This window comes from Phyllostomus hastatus, unplaced genomic scaffold (assembly GCF_019186645.2).
Source record: "Phyllostomus hastatus isolate PE091 unplaced genomic scaffold, TTU_PhHast_1.1 phas_scaffold_78, whole genome shotgun sequence".
NCBI classification, from domain to species: domain Eukaryota; kingdom Metazoa; phylum Chordata; class Mammalia; order Chiroptera; family Phyllostomidae; genus Phyllostomus; species Phyllostomus hastatus.
In genome coordinates this window covers 14,537,083-14,564,398 of record NW_025334041.1, presented here as the reverse complement: position 1 = coordinate 14,564,398, position 27,316 = coordinate 14,537,083, and the positions used below count along the sequence as shown (strand labels likewise).

Sequence of the window (27,316 nt, the reverse complement as noted above, 5' to 3'; positions counted from 1 at the left end):
ATGTGCAGGAACCTGATGTATTTAAAATGGTAAAGAATATAAACAGGCTTATTGAGAACTATAAGCACTTTTAGCCACAAATGCCCTTCTCTTAGCTTCCAGGCAAAGACACACTTGGAGGAGAGGACAAAAGCAGGCAGTGGTTGGAGTTGGGGGGTGGGGTATTTGCTACATGAATGCAGTTTGTTCTTTTTTCTTCTCAGACAGGTGTCTGTCTTTTTCTGCCTATGAAAATAAGTGACACTTGGAGCTAACCTCGCCCACAGAAAATGGTACAAATCGTGACACTTCTGAGGAAAATGCACTTTCTGCCTCTGTACATGATTTAATGCTGTTTATCTTCTTTCCAAAATATCATTTGTTAAAAACAATATTGGGTTTGAATACAGTGCTCAATAACCATGGTTACCATCAGAAGGAAGATAGCTCTTTCTCTGATTAGAACAAGTGGCTTTTCTGACCCGCAGCCTCAGCTGAGAGGCTGAGAGGCTGCACAAGTGGCTGCTCTGCCTTCCGTTTCTAGAAAGATTAGGTTTTTCAGGGCTAAAAAGGAAGGCAAGGCCAATTCTAAAGAGGGGGAATTTTTCTTATTGTTGATTAGGATTCGGGTGATTTTACCAGTAAAATAAAAAGCTTTTACTGCAGGAAGAGTTAAGCTAAACCTTCCATTACTTACATCCTCATGGAGTTTACACTCACATATACTGATGCCCGAGTGGGGACAATTGGTTTCTTCACAAAGCAGAAGGCCAGATAGAAAGTATTATCCTTTACCTCGGCAAAACCAAAATAACTAGTGTTTCTTGATGGTGATAAGACGTGAGTGCGCCAGACAGAAAGTGTCATCCACTCACAGCCAGGGTCCTTTGCCATCTTAGAATGAACGTCCTGTTGGAGTTCCAAACAGAGGAAGCCGAGCCCAGGGCTGGTCAAAACTACCAAGCAGTCCTATTATTTTCTATTGTCAGGCTTTGCCTGGCCTATTCATACCATATACGGTAGTACCCCCTAATGATGGTTTCACTTTCCATCGTTTGTTAACCACAGTCCACTTTGGTCCTTAAATATTAAATGGAATATTTCAGAAATAAGCAATTTAATAAATAATTCATGAGTTTGAAGGTGCATGCTGTTCGGAGTGTAATGATATCTCTCATTGTTTCCCCCTATCTCTTTAGGGATGTGAACCATCCGTTTGCCTGGGGTGTCTTTGCTCTATTCCTTCCCCACCCCTTGATCACTTAGTGGTCATCTATGCTATCAGATTGACTGTTGTGGTATCACAGTGCTTGTGTTCAAGTCTTCCTTTACTTGGCAGTGGCCCCAAAGCTTGAGAGTAGTGATGCTGGCAATATGGATATGCCACGGAGAAGCTGGAAAGTACTTTGGTTAAGTGAAAAAGTGAACACAGTTAATAAGCTATTTTAAGAGACAGCACACATTTATGTAATTTTTATTACAGTATATTGTTAATAGTTGTCCTATTTATTATTTATTTATTGTTAATCTCTTTTTTTGAAGGCACTTGCTTTTTTTAAAAAAATTATTTATTTATAGGGAGAGGGGAAGGGAGGGAGAAAAACATCCATCAATAGATCAGTGTGGCCTGACCAGGAAGGGAACCAGAGACCTTTTGCTTTGTGGGACTACACGGAACCCACAGAACTACACTAGTCAAGACCTACTTCGAGCTTTTGACAAGACTCTGCGCTAGGTGATGTTATAGACTTCATATTTCTTCATTACCTAACAGTTACATAGTGTCAGACTGTCTCACTCTTGGTAATGCTTAAATTGTTCAGGCAGAGACTGCCTGATTCCTTCGTTGTATAATAAGCAGTGTTCTGTGCGTCCAATGTACGAAAGGAATCACACTCCCTCGTTGTATGTCACTTCGCAAGGAGACCTGCTAAACCAGGGAGAGAGGTTGGCAAGGCTTGTGGATGGCCGCGAGGAGCATCCCCGTGTGGTGCGTGACTGCGATTGCAGGTCGTGTGCGCCTCGCGCCCGTTTGGGCGGCTGGGTGGTAGGCGCGCGCCCGAGCGGTAGGCGCGTGCCCTGCGCTGTCGCCGCAGTCTTCGGGTGGGCCAATCGGGAGGCCGGAGGGAGGGGGCGCGGCGTGCTGGGGCGGGGCCGGCCGGCTCCTGGAAAGTCCACCCGCGCGCCCTGCGGGCTCAGACCGCGCAGCGCCGGAGCCTTTCGCTTCCTGGCGGGCCATGGAGCGGCTGACGTTGCCTCCCGGCGGCGCGGCGGCCGTGGACGACTACCTGGAGTACCGGAGGTGAGGCGGCAGCTCTGCGGAGCGGGGTCGCCTAGGACAGGCCAGTCCCCGTTACTAGAGGAGCGCCGGCGGCGCGGGCAGGGGCTGCCGGGCGCTTGTCCACTGGGTCCCTGTAATCCGTTCTCGGGCTGTTGGGGGAGGCTTCCATTGATTTCGAGTTTCGTCTTTCTGGAACTAAACATTGTACTGATACGCCATACCGTACTAATAAGTCTCTTCTGAGTCTATTTACGAGGTCTCCTGCTCCTACCCCGTCCGAGAAGATTTAGTAACTAGGTTTATGCAGAGGTTCAGTTGTTTTTCCTAAACGGCCATTAAAGAATTAAACAGGGAATACTCGGGGCCCATAAAAGTGAGCGGACATTCAGTTTGCATGTTAGTGTAGCGGTAGGCTGAGTCGTGACCTTCCAGACGCGATCCCAATCCCAAGGAGCTGTTTTTGGGAGAAAGGCACCGACTGGTGGAGTTTCGGTGATTTTGGAGCTAGTCCTCTCCCGAAAGTAGAAACGCAGCTGCCCCTTTGGCCGCGACCAGATCCGGTGCACCTGCGACGCGTTTTCTTTCTTCGGTCTCCCAAAGGTTTTTGACAGTTGGGAAACAGGGTGAGTGGGAATTACTGGAGAGGAACAGGCCTGAGGATGCATTGTTGGGGGCAAAGTGTGTATAAACGGGAAGCGACGTAATCACTGTTCCCTCTGGGAAATCTGAGCGAGAGGGGTCGTTTGCATAAAAGTGGCAGCAGCAAATCACCTATGGGTGTTCGGGCAAACGTGTTTTCTATCTGCCTGGACTCCCTTTGACTGTTTCTTGGCGTAGGTGGGTGACGCCTAGAAATGCCTGGGAATTCTGAGCCAGAAAAGTGAGGTTGCAGAGCTTGATAGGTCAGGGCTCATCCTGGGTTCAGGTGGGTCCAGGTAACCCAGGAGTCCTGTGCTCAGAACAGCTTCCACTCAGCCCTCATCCAGCGCAGAGCTGGCTCCTTTAGCCTCCAAGCCTCAGAGCTTTCCACTGGGACCATGTTGCTGGGCCCTGGCCTTGACTGATAACTTAGGTATTTAGACGTTTTGATATGTGGATTGTGGTCCTCCAGTTGTAGATTTTTGCCTGGTCAGAAAATGTTAGGGCCTGGTGGAAGATTATTTTTGCAAACATGAAGAACCTGGAACAATTCTGTTTAAAAGTTACAGCCTGCTATTCAAAGTGTAGCAATCATGGACCAGCTGTGCAGCAGCATCTGGGAGCTTGTTAGAAATGCAAACTCTCAGGCCCACTCTAGACCATTAATTTTGAATCTGCATTTGGACTAGATCACTTGAGAACCATGTAAAAACAATACAGATTGAGCTGCACTGGGTTAGAACTTAGGTATAAATGATCTCTTTCTTTGAAGACTTGATTTTAAGATCTTTTCAGTACCTGTCGGTATACTTCTTGGTAGCAAAGTGAAATGGCTCAAAAATTATCTCAGAATAAGATGCCCCCCTTTCGTTTTTACTATTGTGTATCTAAATTATTTAAGGAAGGAGGCTGTGATGGCTTCATAGCTTCTGAATTGGTTTTATTTATCTACCTCAGCTAAAGGCTTGAAAGTATGGGAAAAAGTATGAATTGCACAAAAAATTATGTAGCATTCTGCAAACAACACTTTTCATGCCTTTTAAAAGGGGATATATTCAAGGAGAAATTTCTTCAATTTTGAACAAATACTTTTAATTGTGGTTCCTTTTCCTTCACGGAGGCCAACTCTCAAGTTCCTGAGAAATTAAGAAATATCGGTGGCTTATTTTTTTACTCATAAAATTTGGAGGTCTTACTTCTGGAATTGAACAGTGATGCACGTGATTACTCAGCGCCAGGTGTGTGGGTTTGAGCTAGTCAGGCCCAAGGGTGGTTGTGGGTCCTACCTGAAACTCCTGGCCAGGGTTTAGAGTCAGGTGTGGACATTAGTCATATTGTCTTCTGCACTGATTTTGGGGGAGAATGTTACTATTTTTAGAGGAGGAAAATGTTCGAATTTTTAGCAGTTCAGGTTCCAGCTTTCAGTGAGAAGAATGAGCATGTTTGGTTTAGAATCAAAGGAGAAATCGAGATGAGTATGTGGCAATTCTCCTGTAGCAAACCTTAATCAGTAAAGTCAGATTTTACAACTTCATTGACTTTCTTATTTATAATCCATCATAGCCTTTCCTTTGACTATGTAAGTACAGTTTAATGTTAGAGCACAGTGTTTTTAACCTGGAAAGTAAATGATCAAGGCTTAAGAGAAATATTTCTTCGCTGTAGAATTGTGGGTGAGGACGATGGCGGGAAACTTTTTACTCCTGAAGAATACGAAGAATACAAAAGAAAAGTTTTACCTCTGCGCCTGCAGAACAGATTGTTTGTGAGCTGGCGGTCGCCGACTGGAATAGACTGTAAACTTGTGGGCCCGGAGACGCTGTGTTTTTGTACCCACAGGTAAGATCTAAGTTTTGTGGTGATCAGAGCATGTGAAACTGTAGCAGAGCATATCTTCCTTCTGTAAATAACATTACTCGTGTTGATTGAGAAATATTTAAAATAGGCCTTGATATTTTGCACTAGACATTATCCAAAATGTTTTTTGCTATAGTTAAAACATTCTATTATTTCCTATTAGAATTCGTTACAGTCCGTTACCTTAGGTATCTCCTTATCACATTGGTTAAAAGGATATTGGTGCCCCTGCGGCTTTGCCAGGGTCTCTCTCAGTTGGGCTGGGAACACAGTGTGCCTCTCCCACCCCTGCACAGGGTGGTCAAGGACGGGTTGTCAGGCTGCAGAACTGCTTGAGTCGACCCACACTGACCAGGTTCTCAATCTACAGAAAGAAGCATTTCTCCTCATTTTTTCTAATCTTGCTTTATTCTTCAAGAAATATCTCAATACCTTTCTTCAAACAAACAATACTAAGCACACAGCTTTTTATTACGTGCGACCCATTTCCAAGAAAAACACATGGAGCAAAGGAAATCTATGAGGCCCCAATCCTTGTTTTTCATTCTTTTATTTTTTAAAAAATATTGATTTGAGAGAGAGAAACATCGATTTGTTCTTCCACTTACTTATGCATTCACTGGTTGATTCTTGTATGTGCCCTGACTGAAGATTGAATCTGCAATCTTGGTGTAGTGGGTCGAGGCTCTAACCCAGGGGTCCCCAACCTCTGGGCTGGCAGAGGTCTGGGCTTGTTAGGAACCCTGCTGCACAGCAGGAGGTGAGCTTGAATGTAATCTATTTCAACCATCCGGGAACCATCCCCCACCACTCCTTGTCTTCCACAGAACCAGTCCCAGGTTCTAAAATGGGTGGGGACCACTGCTCTAACCAGAGGAGCTACCGAGCCAGGAGGAGGCCCCAGTCTTTGGTGCCTGTTGCCTATACCTGAGATTTGCATTTGGCAGTGTTGGTTGTTTTCTGCTTTAAATTTTACAACTAGCATAGGTCACAGTTGTAAAGCTCAAAAGGACAAAGCTGTTCATGGAAAAGTCACTGAATCTATTGGTAACAACTTTAACTTGCTGTTCCAAAGCAACTGTGAAGGAGAACCGCCCTGTTGTGATAGTTTTCGGGGCTCTTCCGTGAGACACTCTTTGTATAGTTGCTATTTACAGACTTGCAGTTTGCCAAAGGTTGTTAGGCAGTTGCTAGGATGAGTAATGTTTTATATAGATAGACTTGAAGTTTATTTAGCAACTCCACCTAAAAACAACTGTGGAGGGAAGGAGAAAGAGTTACACTGTATTTTTCAGAATTCATTCACTGTTATCAGTGAATGAAAGATATCAGTGCATCAGTTATACTGGCATCTGTCAGAATAAAGTGTTAGTTTCAATTTTTATTCTTGTACAAATTTAATGCCCATCTCTTATATGTGTATGCTTATATAACATGGAATTAACCTTTAAAAATGGGCCCAACTCAACTATGATGAGAAAATTCTTTAGTACTGGTCAGTCAGTGAACTCTCTGTTTACACAGTTTTTTTCCCCCATGTTATAAAAGCGAAGCATTATAGCCCTGGCTGGCGTAGCTCAGTGGATTGAGTGTGGGCTGTGAACCAAAGTGTAGCAGGTTCGATTCCCAGTTAGGGTACATGCCTGGGTTGCAGGCCATGACCCCCAGCAACCGCACATTGATGTTTCTCGCTCTCTCTTTCTTCCTCCCTTCCCGCTCTAAAAAATAAATAAATAAAATCTTTAAAAAAAAGCCATAAAAAAAGTGAAGCATTATTATCAGGAAAATGAGGATTATATAGAAAAGTAGAAAGAAGATTCACCACCCAAAGCTAGCTGCTGTTAATACATTATACCATATTCCTGTAATTTTTTATTTACAAAATTTGTTTAGTTAATTATGTGTGTATAAATATTGAACCCATTTTTCATGGCAGGATCACAGAAATGTGTTTCCACATATGAGGTAGTAATCACTAGCAAGATCTTTCATACTGCCTGATCCTGAGTCAGTCCCCTGCATGTTCCCAGAGGCGTGAGAGTGTCTCGGGGGTGTCCCAGCTGGAGGGACGAGGGGAGGGAAAGGGCAGACTGCAGTTCTGGCTCTTTCCCTTGCTTCAGCCAGCTCTGTTTTTATCCATTTTATCTTGTTTTTTTTTTAAAGATTTTATTTATTTACTTTTACAGAGAGGGGAAGGAAGGTAGCAGGAGAGGGAGCAAAACATCAGTGTGTGGTTGCCTCTTGCTCGTCCCCCACTGGGGAGCCTGGCCTGCAACCCAGGCATGTGCCCTGACTGGGAATTGAACCAGAGACCCTTTGGTTCTCAGGCCTGCGCTCAATCCACTGAGCTATACCAGCCAGGGCATATCCATTTTATATTGTATATTATGGTTCTGCAAAAGATTTTATTTGAAGAAATAGGTTTCACTGATACAAAGTTTGAAAACCGTTGTCTTGGAATTTACTTAACCATTCCCTTGTTGTTAGTATGGGGTGTGTGTGTGTGTGTATATATATTTTTTGGGGGGGCAATTGTAAGTACTGTTGCTGATACTATCTGTATGCACAAAGCTCTCTGTACATGGAATTATTTTCTTGGGTACATTTTAAAAAGTAAACTGTCTGGGTTAAAGAATGGATGGATTTAAGTTTCCTTAAAACATTAAATGGGATTGGTTCTTTTGTAGCACTCTTGGCTGCATTGTGAATTATGCATAGTTGTGAAAAAGCTTTGGCTCTCTTTGCTAAGTGAAAAATGGTATCTTGTTATTTTAGCTTTTATTTTTCAGATTTAATATTGAGAATAATAAATTTAATAGTATTTTACTGAGTATCACCTTATGAGATGGAAGCGAATAGTCTAAGAAAATTACTTAGTGTTTTAGAAGAGCTTTGGCTTTTAAAAATGTCGATAATTTATTTTGAAGTTAAAAGTTAAAAATTAAATTATATTAAAATAACTTATATTAACATGTTTATTGAACTTATTTCTGTTTTAAATAGCAAACCTGTAGAAATAAATTTAAGGAGTGTACCTTAATAAAAAGATTTTTTAAAAAGATTTTATTTATTTATTTTTAGAGAGGAAAGGGAGGGGGAGGAAGAGACAGAGAGAAACATCAATGTGCAGTCGCTGGGGGCCATGGCCTGCAACCCAGGCATGTGCCCTGGCTGGGAATTGAACCTGCGACACTTTGGCTCGCAGCCCACGCTCAATCCACTGAGCTACGCCAGCCAGGGATAAGAATTTTTATAAAGAGCTTATTTCATACTCTTAGGTTGTGCTTCCATGTTAAAGAATCTGTAGTGGTATGTATTTTAAAAGGATTATATGATATTTCTTTGTATATTGCTGTAATAACTAAAAATAAATGTCTAAGAGTAAAGATTTTCCCTGACCAAAACAATATAACTGCCAGAAATACTGCAGGTAGGGGAGTTTATTTTTACCTAACGAGAACAATGAAACAAAAATAAAACAAAAAAGAACCATTTTGCATTTAACAGAATAGGAATAGTAGTTTTCGGCATTACTTGCATTGTGTTTTTATTTCTCCCCTTCTGTTTATTTTTTCCAGGTATAAACAACATAAAACTGACTTTGACACAATTCCACAGCAGCGCCCCATCAGTCTGCCTTGCCGAGTGGCCGGCTGCCGCTGCAGGGCCTACAGCTACGTGCCGCTGAACGGCGCGCAGCCCATTCGCTGCAGGTGCAAGCACTTTGCGGACCAGCACAGCGCCGCGCCTGGCTTCACCTGCACTGCCTGTGAGCTACTTTATTACAAACAAACCAACAGAATGCTTGTATTTCTTGATTAAATACTTAATGTATCTTTGTGTGAGTTTTATTCAGCTGTAGAGCCCATATAAAACAACTAAGAAGACTTTGGTGGGTAGCTTACTCTAGAATTTTATTTTTGTGGTAAAATTCCAAGTTTTTTGTATGCTTTGCAGTCATAAGTCTCATGTAATTGAAATCAGTCAGGTAGATTTTAGGTAATCACTAGATGTGATTTGATTGAAATTTTTGAATAATGGGAGTTTTATCAACTAAATTCTTTTACAGGGTTTTAAAAAAGAAATTCTCACCTGGGGACATTTTCTCATTGCTTTTGGAGGGAGGAAGGGAGAGAAAGAAACATCGATGCAAGAGAGAGGCATTGATTGGCTGCCTCCTAGTGTGCCTGGACTGGGCCAGGGACAGCCCCCGTAACTGACCCGAAATCGGACCGCAGCCTTTTGGTTATTGGATGGTGCTCCAACCAACTGAACCACACTGGCCAGGGCCTTTTACAGGTGTTTAAAGAGGCTTTTATAAGTAGAAAAAATTTAGGATTTGCTGGTAGGTTATTTGTTACTGCTTAAAACAGTGATTTTCAAACTTTTTCATCTCATGCATGCATTAATTAATTGCTAAACTTCTTTCTGATCAAAACGAATAGGTATACTTTTGCTTCATTCACACTGGTTGGCCATTTTTGTGTTGGCTGCCATCATTTTTTAAATTTGATAATCCAAAGGAAAAAGAGGTCAGTGCCCCTGACTAAATAATTAGGTATTGCATGTTTTAAAAATTCTTGTGGCACACCAATGTACCGACCAGTCATGCTGGTTGAAAATCGCTGGCTTAAACACACTTGCAGTTGATGGGAAAATGTAACATGATAATTTTCACACTTGGTGTGCGACAGCAACCTTGTCTCAATGCCTGTTCCCAAATCCCAGTCCCCATCCCATATGCCTTTTCACTTGGTCATCCTTCTTAAAAACCCTTTGAAAATTTAATTAGAAAAAAAATACTTTTTGAAATAGGCAATTAGTCTAGTATTCATTTTCAGGAGATAGTTATTCCAGCCTTTTTTTATAGTAGCTTGAATTGAAATCTTATGATATTATAAAGCATTTTTAATGAGTGGTAGGAATAAATGTGTTTCATTGGCTAAGTATTGAAGTAGTTGGATAAAACTTATTTTGTGCCTTGGTTCCCATACATATTTGTCAGAAGTATGAGTGTGTGAAGATTTTATTAATGGCGTATTCTGGTCTTCATTTCAATATGGCTTTTTTTTTGGTCTCTAAATAACAATTTTATTAAGATATAGTTCACATACCATACAACTCACAAATTTCTAGGGTACAGTTTAATAATTTTTAATATATTCACAGAGTTGTGCAACCATCACCACAGCACACTGTAGAACGTGTTTTTCACCTCAAAAAGAAACTCCATGTCCCTTAGCAGTCGTTTCTTATTCCTCCTGCCCCCGGCCCCAGCCCTGTGCAACCAATAATCTACTTTCTGTCTCTATGGATTTGCCTGCTCTAGACACTCCATGCAAATGGACTCATAGACTATGTGGTTTGTTGTGACTATCTTTTGTAGCATAATGTTTTTGTGATTCATCCATGCTGTAGCGTATATCAGTACTTCTCTCCTTTTTATTGTTAAACAATACACCATTGCATCCTTTCTTTGTCTACGGGTTGGCCTTCCAATATGGCTTTTATGGAGAATTGATCCATAGGGAGGTTTCCACATTATCTCTTCACCTCGTCCCGGCCACTGGTTGTCCCCACCATGCCTGCTTTTAACTCAGTATTTGAGCAGAGAGCCATTTCCTGGCTCTCCAGTATTCAGCCCACTTTCTTTTAGTCCTCATTGACTTTTTTCAAAAAACTTTTAACTTGACTGATTTTAGAGAGAGGGGAAGGGAGGGGCAGACAGAGGGAGGGAAACATCAGTGTGAGAGAGAAACATCATTTGCTTCTTGCACATTCCCCTATCAAGACCAAACCCACAAACCAGGCATGTGCCCTGAACAGGAATCAAACCTGTGACCTTTTGGTTTATGGGCTAACGCCCAACCAACTGAGCCACATTGGCCAGGGCAGTCCTCATTGGTTTTTCCAATATCTTTTTCCCTGCTACTACTATTCATTACTGCTTTAGAATCTTCTAGAAATAAGAGCGTGGCTGGGAGGGAGTTCAAGGTCTGGAGGTAACAGTCACAGGGGTTAGAGGATAGCACGTGAGGGATCCAGATTCAGGTGATTTTGGCCAAGCTGAGTGCTTTTAGGGAAGGTAGCTTTTAGTATCTATATTTAAAAACATTTAATTGCCTTTACACCTTGACTCAGGTTCAAAGTGTTCGGGATTCCATAGCTGCTTCACTTGTGCTTGTGGTCAGCCTGCATATGCCCATGACACAGTAGTGGAAACTAAGGAAGAAAGACTGGCTCAGGGGAAACCAGTGGGGCAAGATGTTCCTTATGCAGCAATGGGAGGACTGACTGGCTTCAGCTCCCTGGCAGAAGGCTACATGCGGTTGGATGACAGTGGGATCGGTAAGTGGTGACGCGGAAACGTGAGCTCGTTGTAGTGTTTTCATGTGTGCTAACAATCGTGAAGCCTCGTGCTTGTTTCGCACTTTATATTCTTCATTTTTTCCCAGGAAACATTCTCTTATTTGATTTTTATTTTTTTAAAAAGGTTTAACTGCTGCTGTGCTACAGGTGGTCATTACAGAAAATCTAGAAATCACAAGAGATCAGTCCCTTCCCCAATACTTGTACCCAATCCCAGCCCTTAACCACAGTTTGTGATAGCTGAATAATATTTCCTTTATTTGATATCACCCTACTGTATGCAGTTTTTGCCATTATAATGACCTCATTTTGGAAACATAGGCTGTGTCCATGTGTTAATATGTACATGCATGCATATGCATGTAATCACATCTATAATGCATGCTCATGTGCATAGATGTGTGTGTACACGTGTATGTACATGCACATCTGCTTGTGTACATAAGTTTTAAGCAATATAGGGGAAAGTTTAATTGGACATAAATCATTGAACGTAACTGTATTCTGAGTTAAGTGGGATTGGGGAGAAGAATATGGTTTGTATTTAAATACTTTTGTGTGTGGATTTTTTTGCAAGCATGTGTTTAAAAATTTTTTTCATTTCAAAAATTACATAAGTATAAACGAATATTTTCTTATTATAAAAGGTTCAAACCATAGAAATGAAGTACATGGCCCCTTTGAACACTGTCTCTACCCTAGGTTCTTTCTCAGAGGGTAATTTGCTGTCTTCAATTGATAATAAACTCTTCTTGGCATACGCTTTTATATATATTACTTTTATGTAATGATGTACTTTTATGTAATGTATTCTTCTATGTTTATGTATGTACATAAAACATATATGTATATATGCTTACTTTTTTAACTTAGAAAAAATTTAGTGCTTTATTGTTATTCTTTTTTCAAAAAGCCTATTATGTCAGGACACAAGTCTACTCAATCCTTTTATAAAAATTTTTAAAAGAGATTTTATTGATTAATTTTAGAGAGAGGGGAAGGGAGGGAGAAAGGGAAAGAAACATCGAAGTGGGAGAGAAACATTGACAGGTTGCCTTTTGCATGTGCTTCAGCCAGGGATCCTCCCACAGCCCAGGCCTGTGCCCTGACAGGGAATCATACCTATGACCCTTCACTCCGTGGGACGATGCCCAACCGACTGAGCCACCCCGGTCAGGGCTGTGAAATTCTTTTTAACCGCTCGCTGCACAGTGTTCCACACTGTAGATATATCAGTTTATCTAAACCATTTCCTTGTTCCTGGTGTTTAGAGTGCTTTTATTATTGTTATTTTTTGCCTTTATAAACAATCCTCCCCAAAATATCCTTGAACTTGCTTCCTTGTATATCACATGAGTTTGACTCTAAGGTAGATATAGAGAGGTAGAGTTTTGGGGTTGAAGTGTGTGCATGTGTGAAATTTTAATATATTCTGTCAAATTGCATTTTAAAAATGCTTTACTTGTTAACTCTTCCTCTAGTAATGTTTTAGTTTGCCTATTTCCTCACATTTATGCTGATCATTGATATCATTAAACATAATTTTTGCCAGCTTTATATGTGAAAATGTTATTGTTACAGTTTAATTTCCCTGCTTATTAGTGGGATGAGAATCTTCTCATATGTATTGGCCATTTCATTTTCTGTGCATTGTCTGTTCATATAGTGTGTTCATTTTTGTTTTTATCTTTTCTCATTGATTTATAAAAAATCTTACATATTGTTATTTTTTTCCAATCTGTCATTTGTCTTTTACTAATTTCTTTTTTTTGCAGTTTTTAAATTTTGGAGGCAGGACTTCCCTGCTCCAATTTTATAAACATGTTCTTCATTTTACTTTAATATGTAATTATTTTGTGTTTATGGTTAGGTTTTTCAGACATCTGAAATTTATTTTTTGTGTAAGTGTAAGGTGTTGTGTAAGTTCAGTTTTTGTCCAAATTGATGGCCAGTTATCTTTCCCAAACAATTTGAAACTATCGTATTTTATCATACTTTCTATTTTGTTCCATTGGCTGATTTTTCTGCCCTGTGCCAATATGACCTATTTTGTTATTCTTTGTGGTATGTTTTGATATTTGGTATTCCTCCTGTTTGTGTTTTTTTTTCAAGATTGCCTTGATATATTCGTGCTTCTCTTCTAACTAATTTTACAAGTAGCTTGTTAAATTCCATAAGTACATCCTTTTTCAATATTTATGGGTGCATGACTCTATTAAGTACTTGAAAAGGTTACAGAAAACCCAATTACCAATGGCAAAAAATAATGCATGCTAATGATGTCGATGATGCAGGAGTTCCAACCTCTTTACTTCTGTTTCCTTATATAATCCTCACGGCAACTCTAGTGGGTGCTACTATTAATCCTGTTTCACATATGAGGAAACTCAGCAGAGAGGTAAACGTCTTGTTCAGGGTTACTCAGCTTGCAAGTGGTAGGGTTGGATTCAACCCAGGCTGTGCTGAGCGCCTTGCTCTGCCTCTTTGCTGATGATTTCTGTGCAGCTGCCACATTGTTTTCATTACTACAGCTTCGTAACAAATCGATGTTTATGACTTCCTACTAGTATTTTAGAGTTTTCCTGACCTATTCTTACCTTTTCATTCGTTTAGAACTCGAGCATCATTTTTGAAAACATTGTATTATTACAAAAACATTCTTATTTTAGTTGATATCACACTGAATAATGTTGGAAGAACTGATTTTAAAATATCGAGTCTATTCACTTATTTGTCTTCTTCTGTGTAACGAAGTAAAATTCTCAAGTTATCTTCATAAAAGTCCAGCATGGTTTTTCATTCTGTCTATAGGTATTTCATCTTCTTTAAAAAAAAGATTTTATTTATTTTTAGAGAGAGGGGAAGGGAAGGAGAAGGAGAGGGAGAGAAACATCAGTGTTGCCTCTTGCACACCCTCAACCAGGGACCTGGCCTGCAACCCAGACATGTGCCCTGACTGGGAATTGAACTGGTGACCCTTTGGTTCATAAACCTGCGCTCAATCCACTGAGCTACACCAGCCAGGTCATCTTCTTTTTATAGCTGCCGTACATGGACTCTTTTACTTCCTTTATATTCTCTAGCTGATTATTGTTTGTTTATAAAAAAGCAAATGTTTTATGCTGCTTTTTGTTACTAGCAGCATAAAGTGTACTTAATTATTACTGTACTTAATCTTAGAGCTTTAAATAAATGTTTAGTTGATTTTGCAAATAATGATATTTTTGCCTCTTCTTTTCCAAATTTATGACTCTTCTTATTCTTGACTAACCAAAATGGCTGGTATTTTCAGAACAATGCTAAGTAATAGTGGTTGTAGCTGACATTTTTGCCTTTTTTAACTTCCAGTATTTTATCACTTAAGCATCCTTACAAGGAAAGAAAACCTGCCCCTTTTGGCCCTTGGGGAAAGGTGGGGTGAGGAAAGGTGAGAGTGAGGAGAGGAAACCTTACCTTTGTCTTGACTTCAGATGTAGGGGAGCCTGAGGCAGAGGGACATCTGCTCTGTTAGCCAGGCAGTGCCCTGGACAGAGAGGACCCCTTGCTGGAATTTGGTTCCTTTATGTTGCGGAAGGGTCCAGAATTCCCAGCTCTTAACTGAGTTGTGAGGCAGTGGGCTTGCTATGGTGTCTGTCATAGCAAGGGGCAAGGGTGACCCCAGAGCAGAGCTAGAGGGGGGTCCCCTGGGGCCCTGGGGGATTCAGTGGAGGAAGTGGCAGGCATTGAGGCGCCTGTACTCTAGTGAGAGTCAGTGTGAGGCTACTAGGCCCTACGAAGCTGAGAGACTAACTTACCACTTAGGCGAGCTTGAGCATTTGAGACTGTAGTGCACTCAGCAACCAGAGGACAGACAGCACAGGGACCTGGCTGGACTGAGCTCCCCCCTCCTAGGTTCCCACAGCAGCGTGAGAAAGGAGGGGGGAGCAGGGGGAGGGATCTGAAAGAAGGAGCAATTGCCTTACACTGTTTGCATTGTAAGAAAGGATAAACTTTTAAAACCCAGCAGGAGTCAAAGTTTATTTTCTGTCCCTCTTTGTGCAGGATGTGGGGGAGGTGGTGGTTTGTGAAGAAGATAGAACACTTAGAAATACATTTTCTCTGTGCTTCCTTCCTTTTAGTTCGAAAGTCAGTTATTTAGCAGTTGGTCTCTGTAGTTTGTAATTGTGGATGTTTCCTCATTTCAATGAAGAAGGTCTCTTTAGTTTTCATACTTTGTTTTTAGTTGTTTTCCCAGTGAGGAATAGAGTAAATATACACTTATTCTACCCTCTTAAACTAGAGTTTCTTTTATCAGAAATGTCTTGTTTTTGATAGTGTTTTATAACTATGTTAATGTTCTGTACTGTTTGCTGACACATGATTACATTTGTGCATGTATATATTTCTTTTTCTGTGAAAAAGTCTCTGAGAAATACAAAAATACTTTTACCCATTTCCCGTCACTTTATATGACTGGGAAAAATCTAAATAAAACTTTCGTTTTTACTGAAAGGATTTTTCTAATGATTCCGATGAGTTTCTACTTTATTTCACATTTGAAATAACTTCTTTGTATCCTAACAAATAGAGATTTAACTTTCATTCTTCATGTATTTTATTACCAGGTGCACCTTCAGCCGAATTTTTAGACTCTCCAGGTACAGCCTTGGACCACCCTTTTCTCAAAGCATTTCAAGCATTGTCTAGTTCTTCTCCAGAAACACGAACAGATGGTAATGAAATGAGATGGGGAAATATGTTTGGGTGTAGAAAATAAGAATATAGATTGATTCATTGATGGCCCTTGTTTTTCCCAGTATTACCACAATTTGATTACCATCTTGTGAGTATTTTATATTGGCCAGGCAGTGAGAAACAGCAAGAAACCTTATTTTTTATTAGGAAAAATTGCTAAGTCTGAGAATTATGAGGATTCAGATAATACAATAGTATGAAGTTTTAAAACCTTATTTTAGCACATTATTGCTTTGATGTCTGAATGAGAGCCCTTTAGTGGATTGGTTGCCTTGAGAACCTTGAGGTTCTCCCAAAGAGGATGTAATCCATTGATAATTATAGGTTAGCAAGGTTTTGTCATTTACTAATTATATATTTAAAATCAATGGTATTGCATTTCCTTTCTTGAAAGCAAGAATAAAAACATTGAAGAAGGAATTTGTATGGTTTATTAGATATTTAATATATTTTTAATATATTTTATTGATTATGCTATTACAGTTGTCCCATTACCCCCCTTCATTCCCCTCCACTAGGCACACCCTCTCCCACCCACATTCACCCCCTTTAGTTCATGTCTATGTGTCATAAGTTCTTTAGCTTCTACATTTCCCATACTATTCTTGCCCTCCCCCTGTCTATTTTCCACCTACTATCTATGCTACTTATTCTCTGTACCTTTTCCCCCTCTCTCTTCCCCCCCCATTCCCCTGTTGCTAACCCTCCATGTGATCTCCATTTCCGTGGTTCTGTTCCTGTTCTAGTTGTTTGCTTAGTTTGTCTTTGTTTTTGTTCTAGGTGTGGTTGTTAATAATTGTGAGTTTGCTGTCATTTTACTATACATGTTTTTTATCTTCTTTTTCTTAGATAAGTCCCTTTAACATTTCATATAAAAAGGGCTTGATGATGATGAACTCCTTTAACTTGACCTTATCTGAGAAGCACTTTATCTGCCCTTCCATTCTAAATGAAAGCTTTGCTGGATAGAGCAATCTGAGATGTAGGTCCTTGCCTTTCATGACTTGGAATACTTCTTTCCAGCCCCTTCTTGCCTGTAAGGTCTCTTTTGAGAAATCAGCTGACAGTCTGTTGGGAACTCCTTTGTAGGTTACTGTCTCCTTATCTCTTGCTGCTTCTAGGATTCTCTCCTTCATTTTTACCTTGGCTAATGTAATCATGATGTGCTTTGGTGTGTTCCTTCTTGGGTCCAACTTCTTTGGGACTCTCTGAGCTTCCTGGACTTCCGGGATTTCCTGGACTTTCCTTTGCCAGACTGGGGAAGTTCTCCTTTATTATTTGTTCAAATAAGTTTTTCACTTGTTGCTCTTCTTCTTCTCCTTCTGGTACCCCTATAATTTGGATGTTGGTACATTTAAAGATGTCCTGTAGGTTCCTAAGCTTCTCCTCATTTTTTTTGAATTCTTATTTCTTCATTCTTTTCTGGTTGTATGTTTTTTTCTTTCTTCTGGTTCACTCCATTGATGTGAGACCCAGCTTTCATTCCATCACTATTGGTTATGTGTGCATTTTTCTTCATTTCACTTATTGTAGCCTTCATTTTTTCATCTAGTTTGCAACTAAATTCAACCAATTCTGTGAGCATCGTGATCACCAGTGCTTTGAACTGTGCATCTGATAGGTTGACTATCTCTTAGTCACTTAAAAGTACGGATTGTGGGGCTTTCAGTTCTGTTTGGGCCATCTTCCCCCCCCCGTCCCCTTTGGTCTGGTTGTGCCTGTTATGTGTGAGGGGCGGAGCCTTAGGTGTTCACCAAGGTGGGGCACCCCAGCCACTGAGTTGTGCCGCTGTATGTGGGGGTGGGGTCCAAGAGGGAACAATGGCACTTGCTCCACTCTCCGTGGGACCTCAGTCCCTTCTGCTGCTTCCCCCAAGCAAACTGGGCCTCTCTGGTGCTGATTCCCATGCGGGTGGGCTTGTGCACCCCGTGGGACTTTCCAAGGACCTCTCCTGTGAGGCTGGGAGTCTCTCCCTGAGCCTCAACCCCCACAGGTGTTTTCAGTCAGTGCCCCCAGGCTCTATTTCCCAGTGCTGGGATCCTGGGTTGCGCGCAGTGCCTTGCTTCATAGTCGCCACCTCACTGGGTCTGCTGTTTGCCACCCCTTGGCTGGGGTCTGTTAGCTGCTACTTGCATGCTCAAGGTCCACCCGCTGTGGTCTTGTGCACCAGGTCCCAATGCTCTCTGCTCTCTGCGTTGCGACCCGTGCCTGGCTGCCCAACTCCGCCCTTCCTACTGGTCTGGATGAATGTATTATTTTAACTTCTTGGTTGTCCGACTTCCATACAGTTCAATTTTCTGTCAGTTCTGGTTGGTATTCTGTTTCTAAATTATTGTCCCTGTCTTGGTTGTGCGAGGAGGCACAGTGTGTCCACCTATGCCTCCATCTTAGCCAGAAGTCCAGATATTTAATATTTAAAAATATTTTAAAACGAGAATTTCTTTTGATTTATTTGTATTTTCATATGACCTTTTCATGTCCCCTGCTTTCTCCACAAGAGATTTTTAGGGCTGCCACTGACAAAAACAACACTCAGTGAAATGTGATGAAATAGAGAAAGAAGACCAAAACCAAGAAAAGGGATGCAATTCTGTCCACGTTCCAGGTGGTTGTAATTGCGGCATGAGGCTTCAGTTGTGACTGAGTGTAGGGGCAGCCAGGGCACAAAGGAAGATGTGATCAGTTTAATACTGTTCGTTATTAGAGACGAGGAAACATGAATTCCTCCGTGCTAACGAAAGTTACACCAGTGCTGGGTAACAGTTTTAGTTTTTATTTATTTACTTATTAAAAAAATCTTTATTGTATTTTTTTTCCCATTACTATTTAGTCCCCTCATACCCCCGACCCCCATAATCACCACACTGTTGTCCATGAGTCCTTCTTCCATTTTATCTTTCTGCCACACACACAAAGTGCTGGGGTTTTAGAGGCGCCTATACAGTCACCTTCAATGATGCAGCGGTCTGAGGCCCCCAGAAACTGTATTTCAGCAAATGCAGCTCATTTCTAATAGTCACCTTTGATAAAAGTGGTAATATGCCATGTTGCCAGATAAATGAAATTTTTCCATTGAAATGCAACTCAATGAAGGTGATCCTGCAAGAGGTCTTGCCCAGACGGTGGGTGCAACATGATTTAGGGACCAGCCCCCCCGAGTGTTCAGGTGCATGGATAGATAGCACGTGCTCTAAGCAATTTTATTTCCCTCAACAAGGCTTCTGTTAGAGAGTCGACAGAGTTATATGATTTTTGTGTTGCTGGTTGAGGGTAAATTCATGTGTTTAAAAAACAAGAACAGGTGTTCAGGTTGATCCTCTATTTTGGATATGAAGGGACGTAACCAGGACATTTACCTGAAATGAAGGTGAACTTTTCCATGGAACGAGGCTCTTGGTGTACCTGTAACTAAAACCAGATTTTCCTTCTAAGGCAATTTAAAATTTCTTTCAGCATGTGAACTAGTGCTTGATTAGTATTTTTTTAAAAAAGATTTTATTTACTTATTTTTTAGAGAGGGGAAGGGAGAGAGAAAGAGAGGGAGAGAAGCATCAATGTGTGGTTGCCTCTTGCGCGCCCCCTACTGGGGACCTGGCCCACAACCCAGGCAGGTGCCCTTGACAGAGAATCGAACTGGCGGCCCTTTGATTCACAGGCTGGCACTCAATCCACTGAGTCATACCAGCCAGGGCTAGTTTAAAAAAATGAATACCATGGAAAATGGTTAAAATTATTTTAGTTTTGAAAAATTTCAAAGCAGGCAGAATCATCATGGTTGCCTACATAAGCTTGTCTTAGTCTGTTCAGGTGGCTATAACAAAATACCACAGGCTGCGTGGGTTACAATCCACAGAAATTCATTTCACACGCTTCTGGGGGCGGAGAAATCTGAGACCAAGGCACTGGCTGGGCTCTGTTCTAGAGAAGGCAGGCAGCCTTTCTTTCTGACTGCAGCCGAGCCGGCGCATTGTGTCTTCATGTGGTGGGAGGGCTGCGGGGTCTCTGGGGGGTCTCCTCTATGAGAACACTAATTCCGGTCAGGAGGGCTCCCTCCTCATGACCTAAGTATCTCCCAAAGGCCCTACCTCCTAAGACAGTGGGCATTAGGATTTCAACATACGAACTTTTGTTGGGGGGGCATTCAGACCATAGCACCTCTATAACTCCTTCTGTAATTATATTCTGTATTATCTGTTACAGTGGTACATGCATTGCCAGGTTAGCTATGAAGTGTAAGATGTGATTAAACAAAGCTAAGTGTGCTCTTCTATGAAATGGCTATTTTGTGCTATTTAGTATGAACCAGTTGAATATTTGCAGAATTTTTGCCAATGAAAATTACTTTTGTCTTACGTTGCTCAGTTTTCTAAAAAAAGAATTAGGTGGTAGGATCAATTCTCCATTTATACCATTTCAGGTTTGAAAAATAAAAATATTATCACTAGGTAGGAGGAAAGTTTTCTTTCGTTTTTTATTTCAGGGAAATTTATAATTTTAGAAATAAATTACTTAGAATTGTTTTTTCCCCTCTATTAGTAGGTACAAGTAGTCAAGTGTCTTCTTTAAGGCGACCTGAAGAGGACGATATGGCTTTCTTTGAAAGACGATACCAGGAAAGGGTGAGTCTGTGGAGAGCTCTGCTCACATTAGGCATTTACTTGTACCAAAGACATTGTGGGACGATTATATATTGGTTGTGGATCGTCATTAAAAATAATTTGTGAAGTCTTTACTTCCCGCTGGTGTTAGACCTTGGGGCTTATTTGTAATTATTCAGAGAGAAAGAGGACTAACAAATAATATGGTAACACACTGGCTAATTTATGGAGGTCATTAAGATTGATGAAATATACAAATACAATGGTCAGTAATAACCTTCAGCAGATTTGTAAATGATACATATCTTGAATTCATAATACGGAGGGGTTCTTTTTAGAAACTTCTAGATATATTCACACCAAAGTTAAAATTACTCAATAGACTTTAAGGAACAGAACACTAACCATAAATGCATTTTAACATTTTCTAGGGCTCAGCAACTGCAGCACTGAAGTGCCCCCAGATTTCAGTAATGATAACGTTTAGCAGGTCTCCACCACACTGTGTCTCCTTGGGGATATGTCTAGTATTTTATTCTTCTTTGTATTTTTACCAGAACTAAGTGTAGTGCTTTGTATATAGTATGTTCTCAATAAATACTTATGGAAAAAATAAACATATAATTGAGATTGCTGTCATACATGTTATTTCCTCACGTTTGATGTGTTTCATGCAGTGCTCATATTTGAGAGTTTTGTTTTTGTTTATAGTTGATGAAAGGATGTTGGCTTAATAAGGCATGGGGGACGTTATCCAGCACATTCCCCAAAGTGCTTTCTTTGGGATTCTTTTGTAGTTGGTTTGTGGGCATTTGTTATCTTTCCAACTAGGTGATAAGTTCCATGAATGAAAAGATCCTCCTGTCACTTTTTGTCATGTCCTCTACAACTCGTGCACAAGAGCTCGTTGAATCACTGAAGGTTGGAAAAAGGAGACCATTGAATAAATTCACCATCTAAGAGCAGAGGAAGTGAGTCAGGGGCAGAGACTAGCTTGGTTTTTGTGATGAAGAATTTCGAAGTAGAGGGGAGAATCCTCATGGCATTTAAGGTAGAGCTAGAAAATGGAACTTTCTGCAGTGATACATTGTAGCCACGACTCTGTAAGTCTAAATTAAACAAATTAGAATTTATTTCCTCAGTCACACTAGCCACATCCAGGGGCTCAGGAGCCATGTGTGGGTAGTGGTTGCCTTATTGGACAGTGTAGAGTGCTGTTTTGGAAAACCGGTCTAAGGGAAAGGGGTGGTGGTAGGATCTCTGGAAGCTGAGATGGTCAGAGTGAGAACAGAAAAGGCTGTTTTTGCAGCATTGTTAAAGATAAACTTTTAATTAAATCAATCTGTTCTTAGAACACACATGGTCACAGCTGAATTTCAGTTTTTCTTCACAGGCTTACGAGGGACAGGGTTCTAGAACTTCTCCCTCCCCTCCTCTGGAAGCCCAGGTGGTGTTGACTGCCTTGAAAACATGCCAATGGAATTTGCTTGTGGGAAGATAATGGAGGGAGTTCTTATCTGTGGCTGTTTCAGAGGATCCACCTGGCCCACCCAGACTGCTCATTATAACCAGACCTAGAATTTATGGATTTACGAGATGTAGTTTATAATTCTTTGCCGTGTGTGATTTATGGATTTATGAGATACACCTTACAAATTCTCTAGCCGGTGTGATTAACAGAGTATAAAAACTAAGACGCTCAGACCTGAACAACCGAGCTGACATGTACCATATGTGTTGTTAGTCCTCTTCTGTTACCCCCAGGCCAGGACGTGCACCGCTGAGGGAACAGGGGTGATTAGGAAATGGAGTCTGGTGGGCTCCGAGCCTTTACAAAGCAATGTTTCGCTAGTACAGACATACCTGGGAGGGAGATGTTGTGGGTTCGGTTTTCCAGACCACCACGAGAAAGTGAGTATTGCAATAAAGCGAGTAGTAATCTTTTTGCTGCTGGAGGTCTTGCCTTCATTTTGTAAAAAATGCAAGACCTGTGACGTGCAATAAAGCCAGGTGTGCCTGTATTTCAAATGAGCAAACTCTTCCCTGACTTTTGTTTGTTCAGCATCTTTGCCCTTTTTTGATGTTACTGTAAGTTTAACACTTGGTCCTAAATGAGAAGGGAAAGGAGACTAGCATTTGTTTAGTGCTTATTGAGTATGTTAATCTTTATAGACATGATCTTATTTACACCTTTAGAACAACCTTGGGATATACCTATTACTATGACTTTTTTTATACACACGAGAAAATTGTTGGTTAAATAACTTGCCTCAGATAGTTAATAAATGATAGAGGTAGGGTTGAAATACTGTTCTCTCTGACTCCAGTGCCTATAATCTTTGCCTTTGAATAGAGTGTACTTTGGGGGTCCCTCTGCCAACCTGTTGACTGATAAAGTGTGCAAAAGTGATATGAGTGAATGATTTCTTTTTTTTTATTTAAAAAAGATTTTATTTATTTACTTTTAGAGAGAAGGGAGGGGGAGGGAGGGAAAAAGAGAGGGAGAGAAACATCAGTGTGTAGTGACCTCTCATGTGATCCTTACTGGGGACCTGGCCTGCAACCCAGGCATGTGCCTTGACTGGGAATCAAACCAGTGATCCTTTGATCAGGAATTGAACTGGGAACCCTTTGGTTTGCAGGCCAGCACTCAATCCACTGAGCCACACCAGCCAGGGCAAATGTATGATTTCTAAATGAGGTTCTCAATCAACTCAAAGAGGAGAGAGAAGAAAAAAATGGGGATGAGAGAGATGAGACTCATACAATTTTATAATTAGGAAGTTATTCATAATTTGATGGTTTAGTGGGGCTTTACCAGGGCCCTTCTGCTTTCTTGATATTATTCCTGTCCCCTTGGAGGGTAGGAGGCCCTGCCTCCACCTTCCATGCCCCACGTTTTCTGCGCCTTTCTCTTGTGGGATGAGGCAGTAGTGCTGCCTCTGGGAAGTGGTGTGTGCGGGTGTGAGCAGTAATGAGTAAGAGGCAGGTGGGCTTATGTCTTCTGTTTGTATTTCTCTTGCCCCCCAGTCCCCCAGCACCCCCCATGGAAAGGGTTATGTGTTTCTAAAAGATCAGAAGGCTGCTGCTTAGGGTATGCAACTTTCTTTGCTGCAGTTACAGTGGAGGACACACTTCAGGACGGTAACTATGGAAACCAGAATTATAGGAAACTGCCCTTACAGCAGTCACATTCCAGAGATAAACCGGCTGGTTTAGGCGTATTCTGTAGCCCTGTAAGTGAATGTGTTTAGGCTGATGTAAGGTTAGGTATTTCAGCTTAAAAAAAAATTAGTGGCAGTTAAAATTATTTTTATTCACTTTCTCCAAAGATTCATTATATGTTATTTTTATGAAAATGCTTCTGTAAAGTTGAATTTAAACCATGGTATAAGAATGCAATTAGGTTCCTTTAACCCTCAGATTTTGGCTTTAGTATTTAGCAGCTTAACAACTGCTAAGTAACTGTGAAGTGGTATGGTAAATAAAACGTGAATTCAGATGAGGTATGTGCAACCTTTTTTTTCTTTAGACTATTTTACAATCTATTACATCAATATATTTTAAATTTACAGATAAAAATGGAAAAGGCTGCTAAGCATGCAGGAAAAGCACCATTGTCATCAAACACAAAACCTACGTGAAGACTATTGAGGAAATTACAGCCATCATCCAAATATATCTTTCTAGTGTTTCTTTAAACACAATAGTATAGTTTATTTTCTCTCAAATTATTTCCTTCTTTAGTGTACAAAAATGTTTTTTTGGATGTTTCCTTAATTTAAACGGGATATACCTTATATTTTATAAAAATTCATGATTTACTACTTTGTATATATTTTTTTTATCTCTCCTAACAAATGAGGTTATTTCTATATTAGTCAAAAGTATGGTAAATATCTTTGGTCTATCATAATTTAACTTTTCCCAAGCTATTTAAAAAATTTAAAAAAATGTTATTGGTGTTTGTGAATAAATATATAAGGGCTGCCATTTCATTCAAAAAAGTAAGTTAAAATCCTTAATTTTTTATATTTTAAACTTTGTAATGTTGATTTGTTTTTAAATAAAAAACTATTTTAAAATGACATGATTATTTTCTCGTGGTGCCCGCGGGTTTTTAAGGCGTTTTGTTAACTGCCTCGCGTGTAGCTGTGTCGGCACCTCTGGTGTGCCACTGCCGATCCTCCCGGCCCTGCCTCGCCCTCCAGTTCCGCTGTGAGGTACTCCAAGCAGGCGCCTCGCAGCTTCACGTGGAAGCATTCGACGACTCCTCGTATTGGGCCTGTGTCATTAATCTCCAGGGATCCTCTGACATTGTGGCATGGGATGCCCACTGGAACCCCTCCGCATCATACATGAATAAAAGATATGGGGGGCGTTAATGACCTTGGGACCACCCTTGACTAATGGGAGGTGGAAGCCAATATACTCCCTCTTCTCTCTCCTGGGAAGACAATTCTGATATGCCTTTCACAGATTTCCTCAGTCACCCCAAATAGTGGCCAACTTCATCATCTGTCCTTATTGTAGCTTTCTCTTTTTTCTTTTTCCACTCCTCAATTCCCTCCCTTTGGTTCTGTGGAGGGGAGACCGTTCCATGGTGTGACCGCTGCTGGACCCACAAGCTGGACCTGGGCCACAGCAGAGACTGCTTCTCGTAAACCCTCTCAGAGACTGTCTGACTATAATGGAGGCTTTTCTTACCTAAACCAGTACCTCTCTGGTGTGTCATGGTGTGCTGGTTCCTGGGACAGGCCATTGTCCTGACCTGGACATTGTTCTTGTACCCGGGACCAATCACGTACCAGGACCCCCTTCCATTCTGCCCTTTTCTGTGTAACTCTTTGATGCCTGCCAAGCAGCATGGAGGATCTGTACTTCGTTTTGCTCCCCAAGATGCGGTTCGTAGGTAAGTTTCCCTTAATAAACTCTGTTAATTGCCAGACTGGAGTGGCCTGTCTCTTTCTTCGGTCCTTCCCTGCCTGCCATTTATGGAGGTTTTGTAGATTTTCAGGCTTGGGGCTTTTCCTTGGGTCTGTGAGTACAAACAGGTTCTCTAAAATCACTCCCCAAATAAATTACCTGTATGTAAACATTTGTCTTAGGCTTTGCTTTTGGTTGCTGCGGGTGGGGAAAGGGTGGTAAACCCAGCTACGATGGGTACCAGGAACACACTTAGAAAGCAAACTTCAGGATGGGATTCTGTTGATTGGATCATTCACTAGATAGATGACAATATAAGACCCCACGGCTGTTGGTAAGTGGGGTGGTGATTAACTCTTGGCATGTAGCATCACAGTTACTGTAGTGGATTTGGGTGCAGTGCCAGTAGAAGGTGGCTTGTTAGTCTATAGAGTAGCTGTGGCATTATAAATGTGGCATTATAAAGATGGAGGAGTTGCTTAGCTATTGTTAACTGCTTTAGAAATCCCAATCAGAAAATGACATAGGTTCATGTCAACTGCTTAAGTCAAGGCATGCTGTCAATGCCAGAGTGCAGTAACACAGAGGCAGGCCATCTGTGCTGACAATGGGCCCAAATCTAATCATAAAGAGGCAAGGCTGCAATGGAAACTGAATGCAGTCTCCATCATCTCCTCCAGCAAAGTCAGCATGCTGGCAGGATAAGACTGGAACCCTGAATCATGGGATGGGGACATTTGTGTTTGTGAGCCTGATCTTGAGCCCTCAGGTGTTCTTGAACTTTTGAACTGGCAGAAGCAGCCTCCTCCATTTTGCTAGAGGAGAGCAGCCTGTGCTTGCCTAGAGATCCCACAGAGACTCTATCTAAGGCACTTGCATTGTAAGGTGACACTGGTCTTCCTCAATACCCACCTGCCACCTGTCAACCACTTCCAACTGATAACTAGCACTAGGTCTCATCATAACCTAAGTAGGGAAATTCAGTCTTTCCTATAGGAGGACAGGTTACAATCTGAATGAATTGCAGGTTCTGGTTAAAATGTATTGGCAGGAAATAGGTCTGGGGGTAGATTTTGAGGGTGTTGGATTAGAGTGTGGATATAAGGCTTGAGAGAAGAGAGTGACATGAATATTCACATGTGAAAAATGCTTTGCATTGCACCTTATACAAAAGTCAACTCAAAAAGGGTTTTAAAGTCTAAGCATGTGAAACTTCTAGAAGAAAATACAGGAGAAAACTTTTGTATTCTGGGTTAGCCAGAGACTTCTTAGATATGAGACAAAAAGCCTGATCCATAAAAGAAAACACTGATACATTGGACTTCATCAAAATCAAAAAAAGACTCCTTGAAATACCCTTTTTTTAAAAAAATATTTTATTTATTTATTTTTAGGGAGGGAAGGGAGGGAGTGGGAGAGAGAAAGAGAGAGAGAGAGAGAAAGATCAATCAATGTGCCGTTGCTGGGGGTTATGGCCTGCAACCCAGGAATGTACCCTGGCTGGGAATCGAACCTGGGACATTTTGGTTCCCAGCCCGCGCTCAACCCACTGAGCTACGCCAGCCAGGGCTGAAATACCCTTTTTTTAAGAGAAGAAAAAGACAAGTCAGTAACTGGGAGAAAATATTTGCAAATCTGAAGGACTTGTAGTCACAGTACATAAAGAATTGCAAAACTCAGCAAGAAAACAAAAGATGGGCAAAAGTTTGAACAGACACTTCACCTAAGAGGCTATATAGATAGAAACTAAACCAAAAAAGATACTCAATATTTTGAGTCAACAGGGAAATTCAATTAAAACCAAAGAGATACCATTATACAAAAATGTCAAACTTAAAAACACTGACCATATATGTAAAATGATGGTGAGGATATAGAGCAAATAGAACTCTTAAACACTGCTGGTGGGAATATAAAATAGTAAAACTACTTT

General features: G+C 40.9%; 1 protein-coding gene across 2 annotated transcripts; it reads left to right on the top strand.

Moving 5' to 3' along the window:
- The first annotated feature begins 2,140 nt into the window (after window positions 1-2,140).
- Window positions 2,141-24,470, top strand: FAM221A (family with sequence similarity 221 member A). Of its 2 annotated transcripts, none has more exons than XM_045828166.1 (7): window positions 2,141-2,281; window positions 4,565-4,738; window positions 8,335-8,525; window positions 10,898-11,104; window positions 15,730-15,837; window positions 20,396-20,478; window positions 24,033-24,470. In XM_045828166.1, the coding sequence occupies exons 1-7, from the start codon at window positions 2,217-2,219 to the stop codon at window positions 24,099-24,101; spliced, it is 897 nt and encodes a 298-aa protein (XP_045684122.1). In that variant the 5' UTR covers window positions 2,141-2,216; the 3' UTR covers window positions 24,102-24,470. The 2 variants fall into 2 exon arrangements, with proteins under 2 accessions (XP_045684122.1, XP_045684121.1); XM_045828165.1 differs by lacking the exon at window positions 24,033-24,470 and adding an exon at window positions 20,889-21,044.
- The last annotated feature ends 2,846 nt before the right edge of the window (window positions 24,471-27,316 follow it).